We start from the raw sequence: 21,054 nt of genomic DNA, 5'->3' as shown, positions 1-21,054 counted from the left end.
CCTGCATGTTCTGTACATGAAAGCAGACGGGTGTGTGTGTGTGTGTGTGTGTGTGTGTGAGAGAGAGAGAGAGAGATGGAGTGAAACAAAAGAGAGGGAAAAAGAGTAGAACAGTGAGAGGGGCTGGTGCTGGCCGATTCAGTGAAGAGAACAAACCGATCAGGGTATCAAGGGGGGAGGAAAAAAAATCGGCTGTTGGGGGAAGCAAGCCCCGGTTTTCTTGTCTGGGTGGTAGACAGGCGGCAGATCAGATCCCTCCTACCTTGTCTGGGAGACGAGCCCCCCAGCCCGAAGAGCCGGGCGGGCGGCTCAGCGAAGAGATGCCCGAAGCAGGGCGGCCAGGTGGCGTTCGCAGCCGCCGCCGTGTCACAAAGGCCCGAGCAGCGTTTCCAAAAAGCTCCGGGCGTGCGTCGTGGGTTGGCGTTCGCCCCTGGCTGCGACGGCTCCTTCGAGCAAGGTGCCTGCGGTTTGCATCACCCAAAGCCAGGAGCAGCGCCTGGTTTGTGCCGGGGTGGGGGGGTGCCGCTGTGCATCCCCCCCCCCGACCCCCGGCTCGGGGCTTTAGCTGGATGGGAGCGGTGGGTGGGCGAAGGGGAGCGGAGGTGTCGCAGGTGAAGCAGGAGGGAGGAACGGCTGCTCCCTTGGCGAGGCTGGGCTGTTTGCAAAGTCTCGGGCTGCAGCGTTTTGGAAAAACGGTTGCAGTTTGTGGTTAGGGCGCGGATGCTTTTTTCCCCTCCTCTCTCTCTCTCTCTCTCTCTCTCTGTCTCTCTCTTGAATGCAAGGATTGCAATGGGCCCAGAGTGTGAACCCAACACGCCGCTGCCCCCAGCCCTGCCCGGGGCCTCAGATGGGCCGGGAGTGAGTGTCCTGAGAGCAGCGTGTTAGAGACCATGGGGGGGGGGGGGAGCCCTTTGCGAGGGGTTGTCTGTGGACACGTCTGTCTGTCCCACTGGGGTTCGTGCACCCACGGGCCGGAGCCCGGCTCAGGAAGAGCCAGCGCCTTGCACACAGCGACGCTCTCCGGCTGGGGCTGGATCCCCCCGGCTCTCTGCCCCGCAGCGAAGGGCCACGCTCCGCCGGGGCTAGGCGAGGGCACGGGCCAGGGCTTAGCACGAGAGAAGCGGGGGAAGAGCCCGGCCGCGGATGAGACGCTTGGGGCGCGATAGGTCCCAAGAGGGGCGCCCCGCGATGGGATTGCCCGCGCTGGACTCTCTGCGAGCCCCCCCGGGTTCCCCGTCCCGGGCACATGCCTCGGGAAAAGCCCTGGATGTGTCAGCTCAGCGCTTTCCCAGGAGCCGAGCCCCCTTCACACACACACACATGGGGGGAAAGGAGGAGCGAGCTCCTGCCCCTCTCTGGTTTCGGTGTCGGGACGGCAGGATCGGGCCCCTCGTTTATGATTAGCACCATGAGTTGGGGTTTTTTTTTTTGGTGTGGTGGTTGTTTAAACCGGGCCCAGTGGAAGGATTTTTAAAGCGGTTTTTGATCTCAGCTTGCAAGAAAATCTGAGGTTGACAAACGACCTCTTCTTTTCTTTCAAAGAAGGAATCGAAATAAATTGTTTGCGGGCAGGAGGATGGGTCCCTTCCAGCCCCTTGCTGAACCTATCTGTGCTGGTTCAGCAAAGCCCTTGGCACCCGGCTCTCTTAAACACTCCAGTGACCGGAGCGAGAAGGCATAGCTTTCCTGTTCCCAAAAGCCTAACAGAAAGATTTGAGCCTCAACAGTTACATCTGCCCCCTCACCTTTGATCATCCTCGTTTTTGCTCTCTGAGCACATTTGTTCGTTTGCAGAGGATCATCTTTAACGGAACCAATAAGCACAGTCATCAGTACATTTCAGTATTGAAATCAGAGCTCTGGGGGTGTGTGGTTAGAGTTTAAAAAAAAAAATGGTTTGCCTGAACCAAAGCCAGGATTTTTGGTTGTTGTTGCAATTTCAACCTGACTTTAGCTAGGCAGAGGAAAAAGGAGGCAATGGAGACTTTACTTAGGTTAAACAAGTGGCAGTAGTAGAGGATCTAACTTAAAACGGTAGACAGCTTACAACGTCTTTCCCTAGGCACTTGAGAAAGAAAGGAATGGGGAAGCAGACTGATAAGAAGGAGAGAAAACAAACTATTTTATATGGACAGCATGGCCCGATCTACCCACGGCAGGCTCCCTAAGTATCTCTGGTGGAAGGCTTAATTAAAAGCCTCATCAGTGGCAGAGACTGTCAGAGCACCTGCAGGGGTGATGCTCAGAACCTGAGTTTGTGGTTGTTTGCTTCTACGCCTGGCAAGGGAAACACTGTCCTTGTTAATTGGATGCTCCAGGAATCTACCAAATCCACTGAACCGGTTGCTAATGCTTTGCTTTGCTAGCTGACTTAAAAGAAAACACAGCCCTCTAGGAACGCGTCATAGGCCACGTCAGGGCTGGGGAAAGAGCTTTCATTCAGGTTTTGAAGATCAGTTGGTGTTGCCAAGCCAAATGCAGGCGAATTGGCTGGTGCCCGAAGTCACTGGACTGTGCCAATAACTTCCGATGGGCCCATCTGGGCAAGGAAGAGAGGGACTCACGCATTCGGTGGTGCCTTTATTCAAGGGAGTCAGTAGCGCTTTACTTGCAGGAGTAGCTCCATTGGCTTCAATGGAACCACTCCCTAAGTAAGGGGCTACTGACGTGAGTAAGGGTGACAGGCTGGGCCCTCCATGGGTCGACGGCTTGTGGACAGGACAGTGTGTGTCCTACTCATACCAAGATCCCTGGCCTGCTGGCTAATAGTCCTTCCTGGTAGGAGAAGCGGGCCCAGGTAACTCACTGGGACTGCCGCTAGCCAGCTCTGCGGGCTCAGAGCCCTCTGTGTTTTGCTAGCTGTCATGATCTCTGCGCAGGCTAGGGTGCAATTTTCAGCAGCACAAGCGAAGTGAGCAAGCCTCTGATCCTGCCTCCACTGGTGGGGGAAGGGGCGGGGAGGGGGGGGGGGGAAGGATCGGGCCCCTAAAGCCCCCAGGCTGCAGCCCAGATGGTTTGTTGGGCTACCAGAACAAGGAAGAGGGGATGGGAGGGGGGGGGGCAGGGCCACTGGTGAGCTAGATCAGAGGCCTTCCAGATTTGTCCACCTCCCCCCGCCCCCGCTGCCCGCCCCCCCTGTGCTTTCCATAAGTGAACTATGTGCCCTCTTGTTTCCAGAAGGCAGGGAGTGTGTAAACTGTGGCGCTACCTCAACCCCCCTGTGGAGGAGAGATGGCACCGGGCATTATCTGTGTAACGCCTGTGGACTCTATCACAAAATGAACGGGCAGAACCGGCCCCTGATTAAGCCCAAGAGAAGGCTGGTAAGTCCCTTTCTGGCGCTCCGAGTCAGACGGCACTAACTCTCTGTCGTTGTTGTGTTTAATTTCTTCAGCCCAGGATGGCGAGCTTTCTGCAGGGCAAGGGCAGGACAGCCGGCAGACATGTCAGTCTGTACTGAAGAGGGGTTTTAAAGTACGAGCTATAGAGAGACTCTCAGCCCATCCCCTACATTACACTGTGCCTGCCAAGTTACGTACCATTTTTTTTTTTATATTTGTGCCTTTAAAAATATCTATCTATCTCTAGGAGTTACTTTAAGGGACGCTGATTTTCTCACCAGGATCTTGGGCGGGGAATTGGGGCTGGAGGAGAAGCGTGGCAGAGCACAAGGTCTGAGAGGCCTCACCTTGAAAGAGTGAGATTTTGAAACCTATTTTTAAAAAAAGAAAAAAAAAAAAAAAGGAAACCTTCATGGGAAAAAATGAGCGTTTCTTTCTCCTCCACCCAAGAGGGATTACAGGGACAGCTGGATTTTAAAGGAACACAGAGACATATCTTTCCTTTCTCTCGCTTTGTGAACTCAGAAGAGTTTCCCAGTTTATTTATTGCAGTATTTACGCTGGCGCCTGTCACCCGCCATGGTCATCTTCTGCTGATTGGATGACTGATCACCTTGGTAATTAGCACGGATAGATCATAGGTTAATAGAATCCAAGGCCAGAAGGGACCATTGTGATCATCTTGTCTGACCTCTTGGATAAGACAGGCCAGTGAAATTCCCCCAAAAGAATTCCTAGAGCAGATCTTTTAGAAAAACATCCACTCTTGATTTAAAAATTGTCAGTGATGGGGAGTCCACCGGGTAAATGAATGCTGGGTAAATGAGGCCCCAATCCTCAAAGAATTACACCCAGACTTAAATTTGGGCCCCATTCTCCATTGTCCTTGTATAGTCATTTGCATCAGTGAAATGTGGGTGTAAAATGCTACCGTTCCGGTCTGGTAGGAGTTTTACACCCACTGGTGTAAACGAGGATGCTGGGTACAGGGCAGTAGCATAGCAGAACCGGTGAGTAATCCCACTGAAGTGAATGGTGTATGTAAAGTTAAGCATGTTCATCAGATCCCTGACGGAGGGGCACCTAAATAAATGCCTCATTACACTAAATAATGGTTGCAGGTCTTGTAACTGTAACACACATCATATGCCTAGCATCCCCAGTGATCTATTTGTGGATTGCCCTGGAAGCCACAAAAAGGTCTGGAAGGCACGGCTAGTGTACTTAGCAAATAATCATGCCAGCAACAAGGGGGTGGGGGCGAAAGTATATCAAGTGGGACAAAAATATGTTCCCTGCCTGGGAAGTTATTGCGCGTTTAGAATCGAGGCACATTTAGTCTCATTATTATTATTAAAAAGGCTGACGATATGCTGACTGCTGTTCAAAACACAGAGGAAAGTGGGATTCCTTCCCCATGGTGCTTAATAGCAGAATGAACAGGCAGAAAAAAACAACTCCTCTTAAAGCCCAGATCCGGCAAACACTGGAGGCCTCAGTCCTGCAAATCATGCTTAACTTTATGCACAGCAAGTAATCCAGTGGGTTTTTGCAGGGCACGCGGGTAATTTTGCTCAAGTGAATAGTGCGTGGGATTGACGTCAATGGGATTGCTCACATGAGTAGAGGTATGCATGCACCTTGGGCCCCAGTCTTGCAAACAAGGAGGCACTTGCTTAACTTCATGCCTCTGACTCGTCGCATTGCAGTGAACAGAGCTATTCACGTATGCACATGCTATGTGTTTGTGGGATTAAGTTCTAGATGACCAGAGGAAAGCTAACACTGCAAGGGAGCAATGCTGTTGTCTTCGACTGGGCATGTGGGTTTGGAGACGGAGGTATGAGTTCCCCGGTACATCCTCCTCTCCTTTTCAAACACTACACAATACAGGCAATACTGCTCCACTGCTTACAATGAACTTTTCCCTTTAAAGAAGATGTTGGTCCTACTTAACGGTGTCTCATCTTTCCTACCCTTATTGGAAAAAGGAAAAACTTTCTAGGGAGGGAAGTGCTTGTAGGATTTTAATTTTGGGAAGCTCTGTCCCTCCCTCCCCCCTTCCATTCCCTTGCTTAAACACACACACATTTTTCTTTCTTTTTTTTTTTCTTTCTTCAATTCTGCATGTGTAAAGCTAACTTCCTAGAAAAAGCTGCCAGATATCTGAGCACTGGAGATAACCCATAAACAACAGCTCTGCTTCCCCAACCCAAACACTAAGGAGTTTGAATGTATTAAAAGTAGAAGGGGGTTGAAAAAAACAAAACCAATCCAAAACCCCAGATAGCTGCAAGGTGTTCTCTCAAAGCAGGTGTGATCAAAGAATGTTCTGAGTCACCCCAGGCCTGCACTTACACAACCACACACACAAATCCTGTGTTGTGCCCTTAAAATGAAGCACCCTCCTCCCACCCCCCGGATAAAAAAAAAAAGTCCCTGCAGTTTGAACACAGTCTGTTTCTGGTGACATATAAATGCTACCTTTCTAGATTTTTGCCTTTCCCTTTTCTAGTTAAACTGAAAAAAGTAAATGCTCTGCCTCTATTTGATATCATGTTGCTTTTGCCAAACTTCCCCAAGAAGGCAGATGTCAACAGAGCTGTGACTTATGTTTGCATTTCATTATGTGGAAAAAAAAAAGGGTCTGTGGCTCAAATTGATCAGTTCTAACTTTCAAAAGGAGAGTGAGAGAGACAGGCTGGGCGTGTGCTTAAAGCACAGGATCTAGGATGTATCTCTCGCTCTCTCCCACAAACTTCCTGTACGACCTTGGGTTAGTGTCAGAGGGTCTGATCCACAGCTCTGTGAAGCCAACAAAAGGGCATGGATAGCCTTTGATCCAGCCCTTCGGCCCCCACCCAACTCTCACAAAAATCAATGCCGTCTTCATTTATGTGCGTTGGATCAGGTTCAGAACCTTTGTGGGCCATAACGCCTAAGAGCAGATCTACTTAGTTTCACAGGACAGTTGTGACGCTTGATTCATTAGTGAATGGAAAAGCGCTTTGAGATCCTCACCCAGGAGATGCTCTAAAAGTGCAAAATATTATTGTGCATTCTGCCAGGGAGGATTTGTATCTGCAGGGTATGACATGGTAATCTCAGACTCCAGCTGTAAAACATACATCTCATTCTGGGCTTGCTCTTGTTTCTAAGACCCTTAGGTTGGTTTTTTTTTAGTGTTTCTTTTCAGAAAGTGATAATTGTAATAATTTTCTTGCCTTTAAATTACATTTATCGTTCAAATTTTTTGTCATGTGGAATTACTGATTGTGAACATCAGTGGCGTATGCACAAAACCGCCAAATGTCTCCAAAGGAGACATTTCCCCTTGTGTGGGCTGAGTCAAATATCACTGGTTTTAGAAATCCCCTGGGGCCCAATCCCTCAGGTTTGACGAGGGCAAAACTCCCACTACAAGTCTTGAGCTTGGTGCTGCTGCCCCACTCGTAGAACGGCGACTGGCATGAATGGGAAATGAGCTAACGCAGAAACTGAAGAAGCTGTCTCCAAGTCAATTTTAGATGCTGATCCTACAAACACTGACACCCACACTTCACTTTCATTGATTTCACTGGGATTACTCAGATGCTTGAAGTTAAGCATGTGCCTAAATATCTGCAGGATTGAGGCTTTAGATTTGTCTGAGCAAGGACAGCAGGATGATAAGCGGCATGCACTCACACACACACGCTTTTCCCTTTTTCTGGCGAGTATGCGTCTGCCCTTCATATTTTTAATTCTGAATATACTGGGTTCAGAGCATGCAGAAATCTGCCATAATTTTAAAAACAAGTTGGAGTGTTAACATACAACTTCTTTGCAATTTTTGCATTGGAAAATGGGTTAAAAAGAATTGCCAAATTTAGAAAATAATCCTAAACTGCAATTTATTGTTTACTTTACATACTACTTTACATGTAACATACTACTCCCCCGTTTAACAGTGTGACAGTCAGATCTCTTAATTAATCCTAGTTTTCCTTAATGAGATCATAACAAAACTGCCCTTTTCTTTATCACGGTCACTAGCTGTTTTTGCATCCCACCTTGTCTTCACTCGTTTTTTTTGGTGGCCTTGGAGAGGCAGAAAATATAATATTTGCATGTTAGTTTTAGCACATTTAGGGCCCAATCCACAGTGCACTGAAGCCAACTGGAAATCTTTTGGTGCTTGGGATCAGGTCCTTAGAGCTCGATTCTGTAGTCTGTGGGAGTTTCCATTGAGCAAAGTGTAGGTTCAGGAACTCAAGAGTCATTGAAATCAATGGAACAAAGATTTCACCCATAGTATTTTTCCAGTTATAACCCCTCCTATGCAGACTAACAGTTCCAGCTAAATTCACTGGCTTGATCTACAGACCAATTGCTGCACACCTTGCCTACTTTGTTTACGCAACTAGGACCTGATCCCTGCACTCTTTATATACCCGAAATTCCCGTTGACCCAGATGGTGGCAACTACTTTGTATTAGATCACGGTGCGAGTTCTAAGCAGGGTTATTGTTTGTGTATATATTTACTTTATATTTCACGCTCCTTTTGTCTAAATAATGAAAATCCCAACCTGCCAATAAACAAAGGCTGTCTAATGCACAATAAAACATTCCCCCCACCCTCCCAACTCCCCACGCTACATTTAATTATTATTTAAGTTGTAACATGACCTAACAAAAGCCAGGAAAATCAAAGTTAAAGTGAATGCTACCCCAAAACGTCCACAAAGTATTACAAACATGTTTGTGTTTTAGATTTGTTGTACAGTGTCCAAAGACTTAGTAGTGTTTGAACGTCGTATGTGCTGCAATCTGAAGCTGCAATGGGTAATGGAGTAAATGGTTAGATTACTAGCACAAAGAAGAAAATTAAAATTCAGCTCTTCAAGGTACGGAGTGGTGCCTAGATACAGCAAAGCACTGAAGCACATGCTTAACTTTCAGTTCATGAGGAGTCCCATTGAAGCCAATGCATAGGTGTGGAATCAGAGCCCAATAACTATTTAATGTTCATGATGGGTAGCCAGGACTTTGGCTTTCAAGGTCTTATTTTAAAGGCTAACACATGATAAAGCGTAAGGAGCTCAGTTTATCCATCTCAGAAGCCTGGAGTGGAGTAAAAGTGTAAAAGTTGTGATTGTTTACTATAGCATATGAATAAAAGAGGAAGCACATTCCCAAATGTCCCGCTAAATTCTTATTTTACGAGTAATGAAAATGGTTCTTGTTTTTTTCTTTTCTCATATGGCTTCTATAAAACTGTAAATTCTTATTTCAGATCTATAAATACTCAAATAAACTGAAAGGTTTGGTTTAAAATGATGGGATCAATAAGTCAGCTGCTGCCACCCTTAGCTGAAATATTAGTTACAAGATGGATCCTGTACAGTAGTTCTACTCGCTTCAGTGTGAGTAAAGTCCACAGGACTGAGCCTTCCCTGGGGCCTGATCCTGCATTCTTTGTACATCCAAAATGCCCAGTGAAATCCGAGTTTTGAGTGTGCTTTAGGACCTGATCCAATGCCTACTGAAGTCTGTGCAAGGCTTTTTGTTGACTTCAGTGGTTGTTAATTTGGGCCTAAATGCAGAATCAGACCTCTGGGCAGCTGAGAGTTTTAAAATGGAAAGGCATGATGGCAAAGTGATATTTTCCCCTTTGAAACGTGATCTGCCAGATCCGCTATTTTTTTCTAATGATTTCTTCCGGAGGGTTGGTGCTCACCTTTGGATGCCCTTTGGCACCCAGTTCAATTCATATATAATTTGGGATGTATGCATTTTGGGGATTTTCAGAATTACTATTTTTTTCTCACGAGTCATTTAGCGACGCGCGCTAGTTTTGTCCATTTGCTGGTTTCTGGCTCAGCAGTTTTGCTGATTGAATCTTTTTAATATGGGTGCTTTTTCTTCTCCCACCCTACCTCAGTCTGCAGCAAGACGGGCGGGCACGTCCTGTGCAAACTGCCAGACCACCACTACCACGCTGTGGAGGAGAAACGCCAATGGTGATCCCGTCTGTAATGCCTGTGGGCTCTATTACAAGCTGCACAATGTAAGTGTAACCGTAACTCTCATAAGGAAGCTTCTGTTTCAGCCAAGTACATTAAAAATTCTCCTGGACTTAAAGGATCCCAACCCTGAGAGGTTCTGAACACCCGCTTATCCCTGTCAGGATCAGACCATTAGCTGGGATAAGGAATCACTCCCTGTCCCCGCCTTAGTAATTTTTATTCAAATAGAATTGATGTAACAGGACCTGGTTTGAAGTGCTATAAGGCAGAACGGTATATCAGTAATGATACAGCTTTACCATGCGCGATCCAAGAAAGGAGTTTATCAACAGAGAGCAATATTATCTACTTCATGTTGGACTCCGCACACTGGAAAAGACAACAGACCATGTTGCAAACTGATACTCAGTCCAGTTCCTTGAGAAAATACGAACTCTGGAAAAAAAACAAAACACACTGATCATTATTTAGATCTTTCTTACACCCTCCTGCTTCATTCTTCCCTGCCCTCCGCTGCCCCTCAAAAAGGTGGCTGTAGTTGCCAGGGATGATATACGCAATTCCTAAAATGAAGAGGATTTGATTTAGTTAGTGGGATGAAGAGTTTGCGAAACCTGTGCGGTGAATTTTAAAGCGCTGCTCATGGAAGGGAAGGGGAAATGAAATGAAATGTCTGGTAGATTTAATCTAATACCTCCATGCAGAGTCAGCTCAGCTAAACCAGGGATGCACGCCCTAAGGAAAGAGCTAAAGGGATCTGGAAAGAGTTATACCAAATAAAAATGATAATGAAAAAGGAGTCTTCAGGGTCACACTGTTACCCTCATTCCGTATGTGGCATTAGAATGATAATAATAACAACGTAAGAAGAAGGCAAAGACTTTCAATTGCTTTGCTTTGCCGTCACATTTTTTTTTAGTGGTTGTTTGCTTTCTGTTTCATTTCGAAATATTGGGCTATGTTCTGCCCTCCGCAACACCCACAGAAACCCATCAAAACCAGCTGGGGTTACAGGACTGTAGCTGAGGCCATTAGTGGGACCACCATTTCCATGTAATATTCCATCTGCTTTGTTTCTAGGGGCGAGAGAACCCGTTTGGGTAAAATAAAAAACAACCTAAATCTTTGCCCAAACCTTGCCATGAACCCCTTATTGAGTATGGAACAAAGTTTGGCTACCTTGCCCCATTAGTTTTCATGTTCTCTTCTCTCTGCCCTCCTGGGGTCCTACGCACTGAACCAAAGGCATCACCTCGCCCATGTCAGTGCAAAAGCAAGCAGTGCCTCGAATGGCGTCTGGCACGAAAGCACTGAGCTGTCCCATAAAAAGTCCTTCTTTTGGGGCATTCCCAGTCCAAGAGGGACTAGAAAGTAGCAGAGATCTCAGGAGACAACTTGTTCTTGCAAAGTTTCCAGTTCATTCATGCGTATCAACGCTTGGGCTCCTATCCAGACCAGTCTGGCTTTTGGAGGTTCACGCACCATTAATTATTTTCATGACTCTGTGTTCTGGGGATTGTGAACAGCTATGGACCTGATCTAAACCTCCAGATCCAATTGTTGGGGAAGTTTGGATTCAGCTGTGAAATATTTGGGACACGGGGCACCTTGCCCATGCTGAGCAGATTAGAACCACTGTCACATGCGTTAAAAACGCCGTCAGCTGGTGACAACAGCAGCACAGGGAGTGACTATAGCATAAGGGCCTTACTCAAATCGAGTAGGAGTGGATCCATTGACTCATATGGGATTGCTAGTGAAGTAAGACACTAATCAGCAAGAGTTTCAAAATCTGGCCCTTAATGAATAAGACTCTTGTTCCCGGTGGAGAATGTCCAGTTGCGGCTCTGTCTTTGCCCTGATGGGAAAAGGAAGGGTTCAAGCCCTAACACTGCTTTTCCTTTGAAAACACTACCTCCAGATCTAAAGATCTTTGACTGCGAGGTGGAAGATCCAGGATTTATTTATTAACATCTCTCTCCTGCCCAGATAACGTAAGAGCCTCTGACAGCAAAGGCCGTAGTGTGCTGCAGAGCTTAGGGAGATTAGAGAATACCAGCAAATAAACCAGACCAGAGGGAATGTAGATGGGAGAAGACGGGCTGTGAAAACAGACACCCGTCCGGGTGGTGGAGGAGAAGGCAGGAAGCCTGCATCCCACATGGAGGCCGGTTTCCATGATGTGCTGTAAAGTTTTGTTGAGTCGCCTTCAAGCTGAGGCCTCCTCCTTTGCTCTCTTTCTGGGAGGCCGGATCGATAAGATTGTGTTAACTGTCTTGTGAATAGCACCAGGCTAATCCTTTAGTCAATGAATTGCTATGGAGAAGGCTTAGTCATGGCAGGTGGACAGGCTTCCTTTAGAGGGTAATATATTGACAGGAAAGTGTAGAGATCCTCAGGTGCTGTAAATGGGCATCCCTGAGATCATGGAGGAAAGCCAGCTTACCCAGGCCAAGGATCTGGCCATGTTGGTTTTCAAACCAGCACTAGTTCTAGTGAGCAGTGGTACAGAAGTATGTATGTCTCAGGGTCTCATCAGATAAGTCCGTTCTTAACAGGTGCCAAGTGTCTCTAGTAAGGTGTTGTGGTCAATGTGAATTTAAGGCCTCCAGTCCCTCCAGAGAAGTTTTCAGCATCCTTTGGAATGGTGCTCGTGAGGAACAGTCACTGAATATAATAGATCAAATGTATGGAAGACACTTTTTTATGGTTCTTACACTTGCGTGTTTTTATTCAGTCCTTTAAGCTGTTATGTTTTTTTAGGGACCAGTCCTGCAACTGATCTGTAGGGAAAACTCCCAATAAGATCCGTTCCATGGCTGGAATGACAGCGGGGCTGGGTCCTGGTTAATATAGCAAGGGAATAATATTGATGCTATTCCCTTACCGTCCCAGTTATGCTAATTTATTTTGAATGTTCCACTAGATTCCTGCCGGGAAAGCAAACCCAACTGCCTGGAGGAGATTAGTAATAATAGTCTCGGGTCTCATTCCTGCTTTTATTGAATCACTGGCAAATGTCCGATTGACTTTAATAGGTCCCATTAACGATCATATTAATAATGACTAGTATTTCACATTTATGGGGTGACTTCTAGGATCCATAAGTGCTTTCGCAGATACAGGGTCTCCTGGAGAGTAATTGAACATTATAATGACTAAATCTGCTGCAGTCACAGAGCACCATGGAGGTCAATGGCAAAAAAATCTCAGCGTCTTCAGTCGGAGCAAGATCAGACCTGTAATATATAAGACTATCCCTTCTATTTGACATGTTGAATCTGGGGCTTTCAGGCCTGATCTTGCCACACTGAACTCACGTGCAATATTCCCTAGACGTAGGATCAGGCCCGATTCAGACTTCAAAGGGCGTAGAGGGCGCTCAGCACTTTGTGGAGGAAGGCACTGAGCCTCTCCCAGGATCAGGTTCACAGAGCTCAGGCACGCACCCGTTTAAATGTGCGCGCTGCCACTGTCTTCAATAAGTGCATGTTCTGACCCTTCTTTTGCAACAGCCGGAAGCTGCAGGGCAGCAAAGCTGTGTGCGCCAAGAATATATTTCCTTGCTAAACTGCCTATAATTAATTGAATCCATCTGAAATGAATGATTTTCATATCCAAGTGTTTGGCTCAGTTCTATTATTATTCTATTCTAAATAATCTCTTATTTAGCATGTGTTTAGCATTTTTATTGCATAGGTGTTTTTGTTGAAACGGGTGCCCTGTCCTACCCTCTGGATCTCATGTTTATGTGCAGTGGAAACAGAGAAAGATCCAGGGGTTTAGTTCGTATGGTGACATTTTAATTACACGGCACCTGTACTTTAAAGACAGCGGAAAACAAAAAGCTCTTTCCATCCTACCATTGTGATCGCAACAAAATTCAGCCTCAGGTCTCTCCTGCTGGGTCACCGAGGGCAGCTTTGCTATACACGGTGCATATTGCAAGTGATCTTGTCGCACTGAACTCACGAGCACTCACTCTGCTGGGAGAAATGGGGCTACGTGTCCTGGTATCTCCCCCAGAGTTGGTGGGAGGTGCAGATTTGACCACCTTGACTGCAGTCGTCTGGGCATCTAAAATCACATATGGAGCGGTCACTAATGGTGCAAACTGTCTCCAATACCTTTCAAACCCGAGTGTCTTTAGGACTAAATGAATAGCACATGTTCTGTGCTCGTTTGTCCCAGGCTTCTCCGTTTACAGTTGGCAACCTCATTAACAATCCAATGGGAATACTTCTCCGCTAGGAACTGGGCTGACACCACTGAATCATTTAAAATAGGCCATCAAACAGACTCGGGTGATACCAACTTTTGACTACTACAGACCTGGGCTGAATTGGAGCCAGTATTCAAGAGGTGAAAAGCTTCATCTCTCCTAGGTTCCTATCCTCTGAGTTACAAAATGAAATTGAGAAACAGGCTGGTCTTTGGAGTTAAAGGTGCTAGACTGAGACCCATGGAAGCGGGGTTTTTTTTCCTGGCTTTGCCATAGGCTTCCTGTCCTGGGCCTCTATCTGTGCCTCAGTTCCCCATCGCTAGACTCAAGATAATACTTGCTCTACCTGAACAGGATATTGCATAAATTAATTAATGACTCATATGCTATGGTGAAGAGCACCATGCAGTAACTACAAATAAGAAGGTAAGTTTTCCTATAATCATGATTAATGGTCACAATGGTGCAGGAACAATATTTTTACAGCTTTATTTATCATCATATACTAGAGCTGAGAAAATAATTTGCAGTGGATAATTTATCAGATGTATTTAGCTTCTTTACCGGCTTGCACGATATCCACCAGCTGATTGTGATTTCCTCAAATATATTATTAATAGTAATATTCAAAATTCTCTGGTTAATATTTTGGGGATTTTGTTGCACTCTCTGGATGGAGCATAGTTTGCTGTGGGTGAAATTCATCCTTGTGCAGAGAAGTCAGCAGAAAGCCTTTGCATCACGTAAGCCCTTAAACCTTACGTGGGACATGTGTCTGATGCTGGCCCTTTGACTAGGAATGAATTTCATCCTGTGAGAATTAGATATGCATTTCCTATTTGAACTTAGTTGTGGTTGGTTAGATAAGTCACATGGCATTGTTTCTCTTTCCTGATTGGATGTGTGAATAATAATGTCTGGTGCAACTATTCATGCATGAGAATTTAATGTTTGGTTTTCTGCAAATGTTTGTGTGTGTGAATTTGAAATTTGTGTCCTGCCAGTAAAACTTGGATCAAGCAAATGTCTGCAGAAAATGAACATAAAAAAGGAGTAAGCATGTCCAAAGCAAATTTATTTTATAAAGAAATTGCCTGTATTACTTTTTGCTCAAGTTTTGCAGTATTTTCCCAGGTATACAATGGTGACAAGAGTATTTTAGGCCCTTTGTAAAGAAGCTTGAGATTTAACTATTTCATTGGATATTAGCTTCAATGATTTTAAATTTGCCTTAACAAGAGGCCTTTAGGGTTGAGATAATGCCTTTAAGGAATATACTGAGCTGATACTCACCAGCTTGTTTTGCAAATGCACTCCGGTTACCTAGTATCCTGGAACATGGTAACCTAAACCTTTTGATCACTGGAAGTTACATAAATTAGTCTTTGCAACCAGGAAACCGTACCAGCTTTTTTCACATGCCTCCCAAATTCGGCTCTGGAGTTTTGGTGGTCATTTCCAAGGTTTGATGATATGTCGGTGATGAGTCCCGCGGTGATTTGGGGTGGAGGGATGACAGCAAAAAAAAAATAAAAAAATAATTGATTTTTGTTTAGATTAACAGACCCTTGACTATGAAGAAAGAAGGAATTCAGACCAGAAACCGAAAAATGTCTAGCAAATCCAAAAAGTGCAAAAAGGTCCACGACAGCCTGGAAGATTTCCCCAAGAGCAGCTCCTTTAATCCCGCCGCCCTCTCGAGACACATGTCCTCCATCAGCCATATTTCACCTTTTAGTCACTCTAGTCACATGCTGACTACACCAACACCGATGCACCCACCATCCAGCCTCTCTTTTGGACCTCATCATCCTTCCAGCATGGTCACTGCCATGGGTTAGAGACAGACTCCCCCTGCTGAATGCTTACAGTCTCAAAATGAGATTTACTTTATATACTTGCATTTTTGCAGGCGTGCGGTTATCAATTTGAAACCCAAAACAAATGGATCAAAATTTAAAAAAAAAAAAAAAAGTTATTTGAAGGCATAAAAGAAAAAAGGAAAAAAAAAAAAAAGGAAAAAAAGTGATGTTGGCCACTTTTAAAGGAGCTCACTATGGTGTCTGTATTCTCAGCCTCTGAATCTGGACTCCATCTGTGAATAAGCCATTCAGACTCACATTCCCTATTTAACAGGGTCTCTAGTGCTGTGAAAAAAAAAAAGCTGAACATTGCATATAACTTATATTGTAAGAAATACTGTACATTGGAGGAAGACTTTATTGCATCTGGGTACGCTGTAAAGACAGGCATGAAGGACTCCGAGGAAAACTTTTTAAAGGCGGATGGGGAGGAGAATAAAAATTTCGACCAAGAAGAATTAGGTCCAATGAACGAATGGACAAAACGCCAGTCGTGTCTTCTCTCGCTCTCTGGCTGGCTCAAATTGTTTGATGCATTAACTAACGAACTAAAAGCTGTAGGCAGATCATTCATTCAAGGCACCAGGCCTTTTACATAGGATGTAACAATGGTTTTGGGGCAATCAGTGTTAACATACGGATATTGCCACTGAGGGTTTTCAGATAGCCATTCTTCAGGCCTATATGCATTGTGAACAAGTTCCTGTAATTGTTGTTTGTATGTATAATTCAAAGCACCAAATTAAGAAAGATGTAGATTTATTTCATCCTATTATACAGACTGAATGGTTGTACAAATTTATTTACTGCTAGCGTTAAGACCTGCTTTTTTTTTGGTTTCGTTTTGTTTTCATATTTTTTTTCCCACTTTTTTTTTTTTTTTTTTTTTTTGGAGAATAAACTAGATTCAATTCTGTTGACTTACAGGTGTTTTGTGCTCGGCAATGTGTGGAGGGGGATTCTTTTCAGTTTTGTTTTGATGATATTTATTAAATAGCTTTCATGGGATTGGGCGACGTGTATCTTTTTCAACTCCTTTCTCCGGCCAGTGCAATGTTTGCGGTGGTTTAAAAATAAAATAAAATAAATGAAGTGCATGTTCGAGTGACCCACTGTTCAGTGTCTGTTACACAGCCCCTGATTTTCCAAATGTATGAATCGGCTGTAGCTCCCAGTTAGGAGAGTCATTCCTTTCACTCATGCTGGAGAAATTTACGCTGTCGAGGTTCAGGCCCCTGTGGTAACCAGGATAACAAATGTACTATTAGGAATTTAATGGCGAGGTTTTTTCAAAGGTGCAGAGAGGCATCGGACTCTGCTTTAGGCCTTTAAAAAAAAAGGCCCAGAGACCTTTGGAGAGAATCCTGTATAAGCTTTCCTTATGTTCTGTGCTAGTAATTGCTGCCTCGAACCACCTCTTTATATAGTGATACATTTTTTACAGTCTAAAGCCCTGATCCTAAAATGAGCTGTATATGGACAGAGCCTGACTTCATGCTGAATCCAAGAGAAGTAGATGGAGCTTACTGCAGAATCAAGAAACTTAACAGCTTACAAAGCTGATGATCTATATTGCCAAACCCTAGCCATCAAAAATCATGAGTCAGACCCCCAAAATTCAGGAGATTAATTTTAAAATAATGAGACTTAAAATAAATCAATCAACCTGGGGTTCTTTTAATTTGCTTTTTGGTGTTGAGTCTTTAGGGTTCACGTTTTTTCTCCACAGCCATGAGGGCTGGAAACGTATTTTAAAAAGAAAATCAAAATTCTTACATAATCACATGACTCCAGGAGCTCGGGCTTTCAGAGATATCATGAGACGTGTGATAAAATCACAAGGCTGGGCAACACCCTGGCTTGAAGACCTCATAGTTGTATTATTATTAAACAAAAATAATATTAAACTTTCAATAAAAGTGACATTAATTATATATTAATTATGTATATTAATTATATGTGCTGGGAGTGGCAACATAGGAGGCCAATACAACAGCTGAGCTCCTTTTACCTCCAAAGTGGGGAGGCCCCAGCTTGCAACCAACTAGATGAAAAATGATTACTCATTCAAGTAGTCCCATTGGACCAAAGTGGTCTCTCAGTGGTCAGACAGTGGTCTGAACTCAGAATAAGATTTGCACCAATTTAAATGAGATCAAAAGTAAATCCACTGGGCTTGATTCACTTTTGCTCTGAATTGTGCATAAGCATTCACTCCAATGCAAAGCGGCTATAAAATACTACCATTTTATGCATGCGTTGTACTGGGTACATGACTCTACAAAGCGCTGGGCAACAGATGCAGGTTTATTGACTTCAATAGGCTTGCTCACTGACTATGGATTTTTCACGTGAGCAAAGGGTTGCAGGACTGGGCTCATGGTTTCTGTTGGTAACTAGCGAGATGAAAATAAACTGGGCCAGAGAACAGTTTGATTTATTGTTCCGTCTTTGTTTTAGCTTCTCCTTCCCCCTGCTTCCAGATAAACAGAGCCAAAATAAGTCTACATGGCAACTGAGGAATTAATGGGATGTATATGGCACATGCAGTAACCATTTTGTAACACTGTCTATTTCCCTTTTACGCTGTTGACAAAGATGTGTAAACATAAAATCAAGACGATACAAATTGATGTTAATCACCTTTCCGCTTTCTCAATTAATATTTTAAACATGAAGACTAAATATTGAAATAAAATGGAATGGAGGATTACTGCGATGCAAATAGAGATCTCATTGGCTCCTTATTAATCATCAGCTAACTATAAAGCTAGTCTCAATTAGTCTGACGAATCAAAGGAAGTAATCATCTTTGGTGATATTAAGCTTGAGATATTTTTGCCTTTTAAAAAATTCATAACACTTCAACCTTTCTCTCCTTTGCCTCATCAATGGATTGGAGTTAAAGATTAAGATGTTGATTCTGATCTGACTGATGCTGGTGTAAATGAGATCAGACCATGGCTTTAAGAATCTTTCACTGATGCCTACTCATTTGGTGTCATTCCATTGTCTGTAATGGAAGCTGGAGCAGGCCTTATGACCAAAAGTCTTTCATGAAGAACAGGGAGAAAAATGCTGCTTCTATCTATCTATCTATCTACCTAATGTAATTGTAATTAAACATTGGATGCAATTCTTTCTTGAACATCTTGTCATTTGAGATCTGAGCTCACAAGCGCTCTTTGCTTCGAACTCCAACTGAAGTTAAGGTTTGAAAGATCAGATACTTTAGCATTACATGTACCATGTTAAACACATTGGGTACAGGTATAGAGAGTGGATATAATCCTGATCTCATTGACGTCAATGGGAGTTTTGCCGCTGACGTCCCTAGGGCCAGGATTTCACCCATTTTCTTTATTCTGCATGGCGATGAGACATTCTGTTCTCTATAATACATATTCTAGAGTTTAGCCATCTTAGATTTTCTTCTCTATAACACAGGTAAGAAAGCAATACCAAAGCTAGATTGATACATGAAAACAGGCCAAGATCTGTCGACCAATCTATTGCTACAATAGTTCTAAGTAAAACTGATCCCTTCTGTGCTTTGAATCTGCCTTGCTTCATTTTTGAAATAACACAGCAGATCTACCAGGTACATGAGAAATCACTTGTGTGCATCAGACAGGAAAGGTCCTTTTTGGCCAGTTTATTCTATTTGTAAAAACATGTTGCATAAGAAACATCATGGACGGTATCATTGAGGCTCACATTCCTCGTCTTTACTCAGGCAAAACGAACATTAAAGTCAATAAAAACAACGCAAGTCCTGTAGTGCATTAAAGACTAACAAATTTAATTTCTACAGCCCACGAAAGCTTATGCCTGCAGAAATGAAACTTGTTAGTCTTTAAAGTGCGACAGGACTCGCGTTGTTTTTGCTGCATACAGACTAACATGGCTACCCCGCTGGAACTTTTCATTAAAGTCAATGGGAGCTTTGTGTGAATAATGATTCCTGGGTTTGATCCTACATTAACAGCTTCGCTTTACTGAGGGCCTGGCCCAAAGCCCATTGGTGGCTTTGACTAACGGTAAATGGTGCTAATATCAGCTCCAACTGTCCATGCTTTACTGACCCATTGCTATTCATATTCAAATCAGTGGCAGAACTCATGTTGGCTGTAGGGGTGCTGGATCAGTCGATATATATGTGTGTGTGTGTGTGTAAACACTACAACCACAAAAGCTATCATAAAAGAATAATTTTAAAGTTGCAAAGCCAAGCACTCAAAAGTTGGGAAACACCAGAATTTGCTCTCTTTTACTGTATGCGTGTGATATAGTCTTTAATTACACGATGAGCACCTATTTTCTCCCCACAATAGCCCACTCATTCAGTGTACAGGATGGACCTGTTCTGGGGATGAATCAGGGTGGTGTAGGGAAAGACCCCATTGTCTGTAGGACCCCCTGCCTTTGTTGCAAATGTTGAAAGGTGTGCACTGTTTGTAGTACTGGGGACAGGCAGGTCTAGGCCTGCCCAAAACTAAGGTCTGGTCTACACTGCTGGCCAAATTTGGTGGCAGTCGATGGGAGATACACAAGCTACATAGAGTAGCTTGCGTATCTTCCGTCAATTTCCTAACTTCTACCTACCGCAGCGTCCCCACTGCCCTGTCCCGATGGGAAATGCCCTCCCGTTGATGCAGCGTTACTCTTTTTGCATGGGTGGATTAATGGCGTCGACTTCTGGCTCAGTTGAGTGGGTCTCCACTTCTGCTCAATCGATCCCGCTGAATTGATCCAACAGCACCAACAGTGCTGCCATCAATACAGACATACCCCCTCAGTTAAAGGGAGGAACCGCTAGACCCAGGCTACAACTGATTTCTGGGGACAACAAATGAAACGACAGGATTGGGGGTGAGGTCAAAGGTTAAAAAAGAGGGAGGCAGAGGGAGCATGGAGCAGAGAATCCTGAACAGTGCCCACTGCTCCTCAAAGGTGACCAGAGTCAGTAGACACTGCCCAGAGGAACTGTGCCTAGAGACACAAGCAGACAAGGGACTGGAAATAGGCTCCACAGTGGCATAGTGATCCTCTCCCCACCCAATCCAGCTTCCTCCCCATGGAGTGATGGATGGCCGTCTTGGCGAGAGTCAGGAGGAGGCTGACGAGGCGGTCCTTTCCTGTCTGACGCATACGAATGATTTACAAATCTGTAAATTTGGGTAGCACAATTTGTCAGTCTCAATCTGTGATTTGTCGATTTGTGATTTGTCAATGTCACTATAGCACCATTCACAAAATGTCAACGGCGCTTGTGATTTCCACCAGCTGACGATTTGGCGCTTAGCGGAAGAACAAGTTATGGGTTCAACTAGTGTGAGAAGATGGTAACACTGCTAATGTAGAAACAGTTATGCAAGTAGTTCAATTATAAGATTAATGGTAAACAGATCATGTACCTATAGATCTATAGATCTACAAATTATTTCTACCATGTACCTGGTAGATCTATCAGGATAGCAACTAGACATGGTCAAATGGCTTCCATAACATAAGAATCTTTTACATGCTTTGGCCTAATGCTAAAGTCAATTATTTTCTGAGGTGCACAAACATCTGGGCAACTGTTATTTATCCCATTATTTTACCTTTTCTCTCCGC

The 21,054-nt window shown here is 44.3% G+C and overlaps 1 protein-coding gene across 6 annotated transcripts in view; it reads left to right on the top strand.

Moving 5' to 3' along the window:
• GATA3 (GATA binding protein 3) overlaps positions 1-16,543 on the top strand; it is a 31,970-nt gene extending 15,427 nt beyond the window's left edge. For 4 of the 6 annotated variants that reach the window (XM_067535024.1, XM_067535021.1, XM_067535020.1 and 1 more), the window contains 3 exons: positions 3,178-3,323; positions 9,267-9,392; positions 15,130-16,543. In XM_067535024.1, coding sequence (XP_067391125.1) covers positions 3,178-3,323; positions 9,267-9,392; positions 15,130-15,414 — 557 coding nt within the window. In that variant the 3' untranslated portion in view covers positions 15,415-16,543. Of the gene's footprint in view, positions 1-3,177; positions 3,324-3,394; positions 3,475-9,266; positions 9,393-15,129 lie in introns of all 6 variants that reach the window. The other 2 variants (XM_067535026.1, XM_067535025.1) reach the window with 2 other exon arrangements.
• The last annotated feature ends 4,511 nt before the right edge of the window (positions 16,544-21,054 follow it).

This window comes from Emydura macquarii, unplaced genomic scaffold (genome assembly GCF_026122565.2).
Source record: "Emydura macquarii macquarii isolate MOO-44397 ecotype Brisbane River unplaced genomic scaffold, CSIRO-AGI_Emac_v2 contig_3470, whole genome shotgun sequence".
NCBI lineage: Eukaryota > Metazoa > Chordata > Testudines > Chelidae > Emydura > Emydura macquarii.
The sequence above is the reverse complement of the archived record's forward strand: the minus strand, read 5'-3'. Positions and strand labels throughout refer to the sequence as shown.